The 12,461-nt window shown below is 39.6% G+C and overlaps 1 protein-coding gene across 1 annotated transcript in view; it reads left to right on the forward strand.

The window, feature by feature from the left end:
- Positions 1-12,461, forward strand: part of PKP2 (plakophilin 2) — a 143,183-nt gene that overhangs the window by 73,536 nt on the left and 57,186 nt on the right. Inside the window, exon 6 of the mRNA XM_007943189.2 lies at positions 4,964-5,141. Coding sequence (XP_007941380.1) covers positions 4,964-5,141 — 178 coding nt within the window. The remainder of the gene's footprint in view (positions 1-4,963; positions 5,142-12,461) is intronic.

The following is a 12,461-nucleotide window of genomic DNA, read 5'->3' on the forward strand; positions in this document are numbered from 1 at the left end:
GTAGTGATACTGCCTTGGAAACCCAAGGAGGGATCGCTATGAGTCAGGGCTGACTCGACAGCACATAACATCAACAACAACATAAGGCAATATTAAGGAGCTCTGGTGGTGCAGTAGGTAAGGCATTTGGCTGGTAAACAGAAAACAGAAGGTTGGTGATTTAAACCCACCCGCTGTTCTGCAGAAGGATGATAAGGCTATCTACTTCCGTAAAGATTTACAGTCTTGGAAACCCTATGGGGGTCGCTATGAGTCAGAATTGACTTGCTGGCAGTGGGTTTGTAAGGCAATATTAATAAAACATAGGTTTTAATATCTGTAAATTCCCCCTTGTTAGTAAGCTATTTATATAAACATCACAGTTGGCAGTAAATTTCTGAATAATCCAAGTATCACCATTTCTTATATAATTGCAAATTTTTCAGAGTAAACACCTTACCAGAATCTATTTCCCTTTCTTTTTTATTAGAATGAATTCATCATGGTAGGAAAATTCAGGCAGACTAACTGCAACAAAGAACTATGATAACAAATGTAGACATTGAATAAATTGACCAAGAGTTGAAGATGAGACACATAAAACACAGAGAATCTAGAATCTGATCATTGAAAGGGGCTGAAAGATTATCTAGTCCAGAAGTGTCCCAAAGCCAGAAATGAGAATAAGTTTTTAAAATATAAATTTCTGGATTCTTTCCAGGTATTCTGATTCAGTAAATTTGGTGTGTGGCCAGAAATGTATAATTCTAATTTGCCACTGGGCTCTTTTGGAAGCTAATAGTCTAATCTAACTCTTCACTTCAACATAAAACCCTTTGTTCACATCTTGATGGGGTGAGGTAATTTTTTTTATATCATTTCCAATGATAGAGTTGGATCTAACAAGCGAATCTTTCTGTTTTCTCATAGCTCTTTTACAAGTTTAAACTTTCAGTGAGCTCTAATCTCCTTCCTTAGAATTTCCACTCTGGAGTCACAGAAAATGATACCTAGTTGTTTAAATTTACATTTCTTTAAATGCTAGGAAACGTGTGTTCTTATGTATATTAACCCCTAATAGTGTTTAGGTTTTGTGGTTAATACTTTCCTAGTTCTTCTTCTGTTTCACTTTTCAATAGTGTATAAGAATTCTAGGGAGCTCTGGTAGCATAGTGGCTAAGGCACTTGACTGCTAACCAGAAGGCTGGAGGTTCAAACCCACCAGCCACTCCTCAGAAGGAAGATGGGGCAATCTATTTCCATAGTGATACTGCCTCGGAAATCCAAGGAGGGGTCACTATGAGTCGGGTCCAACTCAATGGCACACAACCACAACAACATAAGAATTCTATACGTTAAAGACATTAGCTCTTTATCACTCTTACTATTACACATGTATTCCCAGCTTGTAATAGGTCATTTATTTTAGTATTTATTTTTGTTGTTGTTTTTTGAGATTATACACAGGAGAACATACACCAATTCAACAATGTCTACATATACCATTCAGTGACATTGATCACATTCATCAAATTGTGCAACCATTCTCACCCTCCTTTTCTGAATTATTCTTCCTTCATTAACATGAACTCACTGCCCCCTAAATTTCCTATCTAATCTTTCAAATTGTCAATTTGATCCCATATAAGTAGATCTTGAAAGAGCACAATATTCAAGGAAGACATTCTTTACTAGTTAAGCTAAACTATTCTTTGGTTTTAAGAAAACTTTAAGGAGTATTTTTGATTTAAAGCATAAAGATTATCACAGGACAATAGTTTCAGGGGTTCATTCAGTCTCAATGGCTCCAGAAATTCTGTATTCCATGAGAATTTCAAATTCTGTTCTGTATTGCCCCACTTTTGATCAGGAGTTTTCTGTATAATCTTTGATCAAAATGTTTGGGTAATTGGTCATTTATTGATTGTGTATATGTGTGTTTGAGGGTGTTTATGTGTGTTGTAAGAATGTATATGTGTTTATGTGTAAGTATGTATAATCCCAATTCTTTTAGTTTTTTCCCAGCTTTAGAACATCCAGAAATTTAATGAATATGACATTTCTGTGTAATATCCTACATTAGGGACTCAAAAATTTTACTAAAACTCCCCAAAGTATATACTTATGCAGAAATAATATAGCATGACAAGCTACAAAGGATATTGACTGCTAAAGGAAAATTCCACTCCCTTTGTTCAAATTAATCCTCTCTGGCTTTTATTGTAAGGTGTATTTTTCCTTTGAGTACCCTGTGTGGTCCTTTTTGAAAGGAGGAAATGTCATTATGCTTCACATTTTTAAGCCTCTGGCAGGCAGAGACTGTTAATTTGTTTGCTTATTTAGAAGTCAGGGAGCTTTTTCCTTTTCTTTTTTCTCTCCTTTCTTTTGAACTTTCTTTTGTAGCTTAGTAACAGAACTGAACCTCAGACCAGCCCTTAAATTGTTTTCAACCACCTTTGGGGTTTTATTCTGTCTTTCTCCCTTCCACGGGCTCTTACAATGAAGTGGAAGGAATGAAGTCATCATGTTGCAACCCTGTGGCTGAGGGACACTGCTCATGACTAAATCCTATTGCTAGTTTGATCAGGAAAAGACCTCCCCATAAGGCAGAATTCTAGTCCTCACAAGACACTAGACCTGGTGTCATTATAGCTAATGGAAGTGATGTATACGCTGCAGTGGAAATTCATTTATTGTTCAGAAATTAGTTACTTGAACACAGCCAAAGTAAACTGTTTAAGCTCAGAAGACTGCATTAGGTCTAGAGTGTCTTAATGGAGTCGGCCAAATACAAGTGTGGTTAAATAATTACCAAGTTTCAGCTAACCATACAGACTGTTATTTCAGTCATTAAAATCAGAGAAGATAATATCACCACATAATAAGGCCAAGACTGCCATGTTTCTAGGAGTCAGTCTCATCACCATCTACTTTTTTAAAGAAAGTAGAATGTCCTGTGTACCTGTGCTGCTTCGTTCCTCTGCACAGATAACACAGTATATTTAAGGAGTAAAAATTATGAACTGAGAGGAGTGGGAGCAGAGAGTAAAGAGTTATCTTTTCTCTCCCTGTCCCATTCTCCTTTTTCGAGGATGAGAGAGAGTTGGAGTAACTTACTACAGCATGAAAGATGGCAAGGCAACTTTACACTTGCTGGGAGTCACTAGATTAGCAATAGGTGTAGCCCTTCTTCCACTAAATCAAAAATATATGAGCAGCAAATTCCAAATTTGCAAAAAAAAAAAAAGGGGGGGGGGGAAATCCAAAAACATATATGCTACTTTCTATTTTCTCTCAGTAACCAGCCTTAGTCTCCATCTCACAAATACCTTGGAAAGTACAGTATTCTATTATCTTAATTAGTTGGCATATATAGCCTTTCTCTTTAATGTGGGGGATTCAAGAGAAAAGGGAAAATTAAGTGAATAATCTTAAATTCCTCCTAATCTTAAAATTCTCTTTTTCTATGAGAATCTTAAGAATGCTTAGACTATGCAAGTTGGCAGGTGGATAAGATACTCTTGTCTCTCCTTCAATACCAAACTATAAAAGAATAAACAAATGAGCCAGCATAATTCCTGGAGGGCATAAACTCTTATTATTGGATAAACCAAAACCAAATCAAACTCACTGCCATCGAGTTAATTCTGACTCACAGCAACCCTCATTGGGTTTCTGAGGGAGGCAATATATCTTTACAGAACTAGATTGCCCCATCTTCCTTCCATGGAGTGGCTGGTGAGTTTGAACCAACAATCTCCTGGTTAGCACTCAAATGCCTTATGCACTGCACCACCAGAGCTCATTTATCATTGGATAGGAATCAATAAACATTAATTGGTGATATTGATCTGCCTACTTGTGATGGTTATGTTTGTATATCGACTTGGCTGGGCAGCTGGATATAGTATTCCCCATGATGAGACTGGTAATCAACTCCATGGTGGAATCTACTGTGAGCAGCTGAGTAGCTGCCTTTGGGTATGTGGTCTGTTTCCTGTATATAAGGAGAAGCTTTGAGAATCGTTTCTAGCCTATGGCATGCTTGGACCCTGCATGTAGCTGTGTCATTGCTCAGCAGCCTGCTATGCTCTGCCAACCTTGGGACTTAAAATAGACTTAAGTTAATGGCCTGCTGTGTGGTTTGGTAACATCGGGACTGTGCCATTTTATTTGTCAACCTTGGGCTTCTCAGCCTCAGCAGCCAGCAGCTGTCTGAGTGAAGAAATGTCTATAGCTTCAGTGGGCCGGGAGCTGGGGGCAGAGCTGGACCCCGAGGTTGAAGGGCTTTCACCCAGCCCCTAGAGCCTGGCACTTTGAACTTGGACTTAAAGCCTCCAAATTGTAAGAATAAACTCCTGTTTGTTAAGGCCATCCCATTTGTGGTATATTCTTGCCAGAGCGGCACTAGCTAACTAGAACACTACTGTCGACAGGCATAGGAACAGCATTCTGCAAGCACTTCATGGTATTACTGGATGGCAAAATGTCATGGGAAAGTTATAGATAGTAAAGAGCAAGAGATAGGGGAGATATTTTTTCCATATATCTAAGGGAGAAAAAAACGACTCTTAAAATTGTAAAGTCTTAGTTGCAAAAGGATCATTACAATAGGATCAAGCCTCCCTGTTGGTGAACATAGAATTTATTGTCCCAGTGAGGTCAGCTTTCTGCTAGGGTCTTTTAGGAGAAACTGTATTAAATGTTTAAATATTTCTGGCTTTCAATCACATTATTGCTTAATTTAAACTTACATAGTTTTATATGAAAAGTTATGTATACTTTTTTTTTTAGTTGTCGTTATGGATCTGCTCCCATTGCCATCCATAAATTCTAAACAGGTTAGTTCAGTTGGGAAAGGAACTGTCTCCCCTCTTCTTTCTTTCAATTAGTCATAGCCCTGGAAGTTGGACTTAACTGATCTTTTCAACAGGCATTTCAGCTCCACCCTGCACTGGTTGATGGTCACTCTTTACTTTTCTAGGTTTGCTGTGGAATTTGTCCTCTAATGACAAACTCAAGAATCTCATGATAACAGAAGCCTTACTTATCCTGACTGAGAATATCATCATCCCCTTTTCAGGGTGGCCAGAAGGTGACTACCCCAAAGCAAATGGCTTACTCGATTTTGATATATTCTACAACGTCACAGGTTGCCTAAGGTAACTAACACCATTATATAATTCTCTCTCTCCTTTTCTCCATGCTTGAATACTGCATCCAGGTCCATCTAATACTCTACAACATTACCTGGGGATGCTGTAAGAATCAGAAAGATGATTCTAAATATAGGAAACACAATGTAGTAAGAGAGAAGGTTTAAGAGTCAATGGCATTTTGGTTTCCAGCCATATCTGCTTCCAGAAGCTACCCATGTGAGTTTATGAAAGAGAGGATGTCAGTTCCAATAGAGGAAACAGGTCTGGTCTGAACAATTGTAAGAGTGCCTCAAGGGGGTCTTCCCTATCTCACAGGTTATGGCAAGTTCCATGCTTTTTTTTTAATTCACAAAAAACTAATGTCATGGTTAAAAAAATAATTTTGAACCTAGTGTTTTTAAATAGTTATAAGGCAAAGGGGAGTCCTACGTGGCACAAACAGTTAAGTGGTTAGCTATTAACCAAAAAGGTTGGAGGTTCAAACCTCCAAAGGCATCTTAGAAGAAAGGCCTGGTGATTTGTTTCCAAAAGGTCATAGCCTTGAAAACCCCATGGAGCAGATTTCTACTCTACAACACATAAGGTCTCCATGAGTCAGAATCAACTGTCTGACAGCTGGTAACTGGTAATAAGGCAAAGAGTCTAAAAGGACAGAATGTCTTACCATAGAACAAATATGAAAGAAGTTAGTTTAGTCAGCATTTCTAGACATCATGATGAGAAAAATATTTTGAATGCTTTCTCCCCTGTGGTTGATCTCTGCTCTGATGCCAGCTAAATCAAGAAGAAGGTAGAAACACATGCAGGAAGAAGCAAAACACTAGGCTTAATTCTCTAGGATAAAGTGTCTCAAGCTTTCTTATATTTGAAAATAATCATTGTCCTTTATGCTCAAAGCTTGAAAGGAATCAGATAGCAGACATTATCAAATTGGCAGCCCAAAAGAAGTCAGGCTATAGTCTGCCTTTCAATCCTTTTTTCAGTTACACCCTTCATTTTCTGAGGAAATCTGTGTTTAAGTGATAACTGAGGGAATTTAATACAGTAAGATGTTAAACTTAACTCCACAGTTAAATGCACAATAATGGTCATCAAATACCAACTTTGTACAATGCATGTTAGTAACTGAGAGTTTTACAAAGATGAATAAGAAAATTCTTAAGGCACTTATAATCCAAAAAGAGTTGAAGATGTGCAATTTAACTAGAATATGGCCCAGATGAACTGCTCATATTTGAGCAGTAGTTCCTAAAGCTTGACCCCTGAACCAGCAGCAGCATCATCATCACCTGAAACTTGTTAGAATAAATTAGGCCTGCCCAAGACTACTGAATCAGAAACTCTGAGGCTGGGGCCCAGCAATTATGTTTTAACAAGCCTTCCAGGTGCTTCTGAGGCATGCTGAAGTTTGAATATCACTATGTCAGGTACAAAGGAGCTCTGGTGGAGTATGTAGTGCCTAAGGCATTTGGCTACTAACCAGAAGGTTGGTGGTTCAAACCCCAGCCACTCCACAGAAGGAATACCGGGCAATCTACTTCTGTAAAGATTTACTGCCTCGGAAACCCAAAGGGGATCACTATGAGTAGGAATTAACTTGATGATGGTGAGTTTGGATTTTTTTGGTCTTATGTCAGGTACAAGTAAAGAACTGCAGGAATGCCAAACTAAAGACCATTATTCCAACCGAGTGGGATCAAAAGATATTATAGATGCCAAATGAGCTGGTCAAATTCTCTAAGGCTGAAGAACCAAATTTTTGAAAGAGGTGCCTTCATGATCTCCCTCCAATCCATCTTCTGCACCAGCTGCTGGAACCAGGGCTTCAAACCTACTCATTCCAGTTCAACCCCCTACTGAGAATTTGCATGTCTACCCTAGATAAACTGAATCAGAATCTATATTTTAATAAGATACCCAGGTGATTCTTATGTATACCTATCTAGGGATCTTGCTAAAATGTAGATTCTAATTCAGAATATCTGGGGTAGAAATGCAAATTCTCAATAGAGGGTTCCACTGAAATTAACTGGTTCATAGCTCTGACTGGAACTGTCTTTCTGATGCACTTTTGATCCATCACTTGCACAAAAACACTTTATGTGTTAAAATTTCTCTGTGGCCCCTGTTGCTTTACTGTGCAAAACAGAGTTCTTAACATGGCATATGTGTCAATCAGGAATATTTTAATTGAAAATGGCAGAAATCCAACTCAAACTCATTTATGCCAAGTAACAATTCATTGGTTCACACGGCTAGAAGATGCACATGGTCATGTGTGGAAGAACCTGTGCCAGGGATCATGGCTTCAAAGATTCAGCATCTCTGGAAATAACTTTTTTTTGCATTCATAGCTCATTTCTGTTTTCTGCTCTTCATTTTGCATGTTGGGCTCATTATCTACAAATGCAGATAGGTTTTCACTTAGCTGATAACTTAATCATAGGCAGTCCATGCTTAGCCACATAACAAAAAGAGTACACTTCTTTCTCCAAATGACTTTGTCAACCCAGGGAAGGTTTCTTCTTGGCCCTGTTTTTTGAAGGGTGCTCATCACTTAAGCCACTATTGACTGGAATGGCCAGGCATGGATCAGATGGCCTGCCCCATGGCAGTAATGGAGAGGTCTATTACCTGAACAAGAGGGACTAGAATACTTGCTTGGCAAACAAAACAAAAACAGTAGACACCTTGGTCAGTTACAACGTATCCAACTGTTCCCAGTCTTTCTGCGACCTTTCTTACAACCTTATTTTCCATTTTTTCACAAACATACTTCATACTCACCTGCTCGAATAATTTCTTTCAGAAGGATCAGCACAAGACTGGTGCCTATGAGGCAGAGGTTAAAGATGTGCCAAATGTACAACTTTTCCAAACTGCTGTACCCATCATATCTAACATCAACTACTCCCTCTCCCCTCAGTACTCTCCCTCCCATCTTAGGGTCCTGTAACTACTGTAATGTCTCACAGAACTCATGAACTGCCAAGGAAATGGCTCACATGGTTTTGGAGGCTCGCAAGTCCCAAATCCATGCATCAAATATCAGTCTCCATGGAGGATTTTCTTCACTCACATGTTTGCAGGGACCAATGAACCCAAAGCGTCAGGTCGGATGACAGACTATTGTCTCATAAGGCTGCAGAAGCTGGTGGACTGGACGTCAAATGATGATGAACTAGATATAGGATCCAGAGCAAGAGAGAGAACTTTGATAGAATATTCATATATATTGGATGCAGACCACACCCTCAATAAGAAACTAAGGGTGACATCTTGAGTCACACCCTCTAGTAAGGCAGTGACTCAAGATACATCCCACCCCAATCCTATCTCATTAAGATAATGGACAGTTCTCTCCAAACTGGGACCACAATCACAGGCACTGAGGCTAAGATTTATATACATCACAAAATGGAGGACTATGGCTTGAAGGGCCGTATTAAGTAATTCACTGCACTACACCACAAAAAAAAAATGCTCACTTTTTCTTACATGTTCTAGGTACTTTCTACAGTCAAGGCTTTATTCAATTTTATTTGCCTAGCAAAACATTTTCTATTACCTGCCTATGGAATACTCTTAATCTCCTAATCATTTAACACCAAAGATAAATTTCACCCCTTCTGAGAAACTTTCTAGCCTCCCCAGGTAAAATGCATTGCTTGTTCCTATTGGTCCTAACAGGACTTTATAGATGAATCACCTGTTACAGCTTTTATCATATTACTGTTTTATGGTTAGTTGTTTATATAGGGGAGCTCTGGTGGCATAGTGCCTAAGACATTTGACTGCTACCCAGAAGGCGGCGGTCCTTCTAATTCTACTAGATTGTGAATTTCTTAAAAACTAAGCCTATCCTTTTTTATTATCTTTAATCCCTAACACCTAGTGAAGTTTCTGACACTTAGTGTAAACCTGCATATATGGATGAAATACAATTGTGAAAATGACATAGTAGAGGTGGCTGACCTCCTCTAACTTCACAAGTGGGAGAGAATCACTATCCGCATCAGCCCAAAGTGGATTCCTGTGAGGCAGAAGTCAGACATGCCTCTATCCTCCAACCTTTTTACCAACTCTGATACCAATCATCTCTCCCATGTCACTCGCTACTTATCTGCTGGGTTCAATCACTCATTGCAGTGGCCACATGGAACTCACAGACAGTATTCACTTATAGTTTATTAGAGAATTAATAGGCTGTAAATCAGGATCAGAAACAACTCAGGATACAGTTCTTCAGTCAGGACAGGCTATTTTTGGCTGTGCCTGTAGGCATGTCTCTCCGTGACTTTGGCTTCTCAGCCCTGAGGCTCTGTGGCCCCTCTGCCTCTGCCCTGCTTGGGCAAGTGATACAAAGCTCTTTTGCTCATGTAATAAGTTTCCAAAGTAGCCCACTCCACCAGCAAGCCTCATGCCTGAAGCCTCTCAGCTTTCTCACTCTATGGGATAGGAAGCCCACTGCACTGTCTCCTGCTGGTCTCCTGGTTCTGCTGCTACCATTTCTCTGCCACAGTTTCTTGCCATCTCTCACTGTTTCTGGTATTACAACTCTTTGTCTTCTCAGTCTAGAAGGTTCTCAATACAAGGATCCCAGGTCCAAAGGACATGATCTGCCCCTGGCTCTTCTTTCTTGATGGTTGTGAGGTCCCTCTTGCCACCTCTGGAATGGCTTATTTTAGCCTAGCAGGATGACAAACTTACCAATCCCCTTATTAGGATTCCATATACCTTATTTGCATGACCCCACCCCCACAAGGATGCCATGCACCTTATTTATATTACAGCAAGCTATCCAATCCCCTTGGTAGGCCACAAGCACCTCATTTGCATAGTCCCACCCAGTCATTTGATGAGAGTTAAAAGATTTTGGCCAGCAGGGCCATATTAAGTAATTAATTGCACTGCACAATATATTAATGAAGGAAAACTAAAACCAAATTCACTGCTGTCAAACTGATCCCAACTCATAGCAATCCCTTCTTGGGTTTCTGAGTTGGTATCTCCATGAAAGTAGATCGCCCAATCTTCCTTCTGAGGAGCGGCTGGTGGGTGTGAACTGCCAGCCTTCTGGTTAGCAGTCAAATGCCTTAAGCATAAATAAGTAAATGAACATATGAAAATACATGGTGAACTAAGTGAATAATTAATTCTAGCAAGATTAATTAAAATAATGTTTTTGAAGGAAAATAATCAAAGAAGTGGGAGCTCTGGTAGCATAGTGCCTAAGGCACTTGACTGCTAACCAGAAGGCTGGCAGTTCAAACCCACCAGCCACTCCTCGGAAGGAAGATGGGGCAATCTACTTCCGTAGTGATATTGCCTCGGAAACCCAAGGAGGGGTCGTTATGAGTTGGGGCCTACTCATTGGCACGTAACAACAACAACAATCAAAGAAGTTGGAAATATAGGCTAAGAACATATTTCAGAGGCCTTAAAGGTCTTGTTAAAGAGTTGTTTTTGTTTGTTTATTCTTTAAGCAAGGTTAGCTAGTGTGGGGCAGATAAAAATATGTTCAGTTCTATGTGAAAAAGAATAATTCCAGTAGCAACAGAAAAAATTGTATTGAAAAGATATAAATCTAAAAGCAAAGATGTTTGTCAACAAATCTCTTCCTGTCTCCCTTTCTGAACAAGAAAGAAACGATCCACATGGTTTGCATGAAACAGTTCCTTGGTTGGCACACATTGTCCAGGACATGTAGTAGCTGAATACACTTTTTTCAGAGTGATACCATTTTAAGCAATGTTTGCAAAGTCAATACAAACCACTAATTTGAACTGCTCTCAAAAGCAGAAGTCTAGGAAATTGAATGCCATAGTATACTCTTACTGAAATATTCATTCTTATTTCATCTATCCATCTAATTTATGATAATATTGTCGTACGATGTTGAGTCACTTCTGACTTACAGCAATGCCATAGAACAGAACTAACACTCATTTGTCATTTTGTCATACTGTGGGGCTTGCGTGTTGCTGTGAGGCTGGAGGCTATGCCACCAGTATTTCCAATACGAGCAAGGTCACTGTTTTGGTTACCTAGTGCCACTCTGACAGGAATATACCACAAATGGGATGCCTTTAACAAACAAGAGTTTATCTCTTATAGTTTTGGAAGCTAGAAGTCCGAGTTCAAAGTACCAGGCTCTAGGGGCTGGGTGAAAGGCCTTCAACCTTGGGCTTCAGCTCTGCCGCCTGCTCCCAGCCCACTGAAGCTGGAGGCTTTTCTTCATTCAGGCAGCTGCTGTCTGCTGAGGCTGACAAACCCACAGTTGACAAGTAAAAAGACACAGTGCTAATATTACCAAACAACATGGCAGGCCACTAATTCAAGTTCAGAAAAAGTCCCAAGATTGGCAGAGCAGGGCAGGCTGTTGAACAATGACTTGGCTACATGCAGGGTTCAAGTGTGCCAAAAAGCTATAAACAGTTCCCAAAGCTTCTTCTTATATACTGGAAGCAGACCTCATCCCTAAAGCAGCTACTCAGTGGCCCATGGCAGGTTCCACCATGGAGTTGATTGACAGTCTTATCATGGAAAATACCTACCACCAACTTCCCAACCACTCAAAACCAGGCCCAGCCAAGTTGACATATAACCTTAACTATCACAGTCACCCATGGTGGACAGGTTTCAGTGGAGCTTCCAGACTAAGACAGACTGGGAAGAAGGACAGGGCCATCCAATTCTGAAAAAAGTTGGCCGCTGAAAACCTTATGAATAGCAATGTAACACAGATATATTACTGGAAAACTTTATGAAGAGCCATAAAACATTGTCTGATATAGTGCTGGAAGATAAGCCCCTCAAGTTGGAAGGCACTCAAAATACAGCTGGGGAAGAGCTGCCTCCTCAAAGTAGAGTCAACTTTAATTACATGGAGAGAGTAGAGCTTTCTGGACCTTCATTTGCTGATGAGGCATGAGTCAAAACAGGAAGAAGCAGCTGCAAACATTCATTAATAACAGGAACGTGCAATGTATGAAGTATGAATCTAGGAAAATTGAAAGTTGTCAAAATGAAATAGAATGCCTAAAGATAGATATCCTAGGCATTAGTGAGCTGAAGCGGACTGGCATTGGCAATTTTGAATCAGAAAATCATGTGGTTGACTATGTCAAGAATGAAAAATGGAAGAGGAATGATGTCACATTCATCATCAAAAATAACACTTCAAGATCTGTCCTGAAGTATAATCCCTGTCAATAATAGGATAATATCCATATGCCTACAAGGAAGACCAGGTAATATGACTGTTCTTCAAAATTACTCATCAACTACCAAAGCAAAAGATGAAGAAAGTGAAGATTTTTA

The sequence above is a fragment of the Orycteropus afer genome, unplaced genomic scaffold (genome assembly GCF_000298275.1).
Source record: "Orycteropus afer afer isolate SDZICR_OR568_19922 unplaced genomic scaffold, OryAfe1.0 scaffold00100, whole genome shotgun sequence".
NCBI lineage: Eukaryota > Metazoa > Chordata > Mammalia > Tubulidentata > Orycteropodidae > Orycteropus > Orycteropus afer.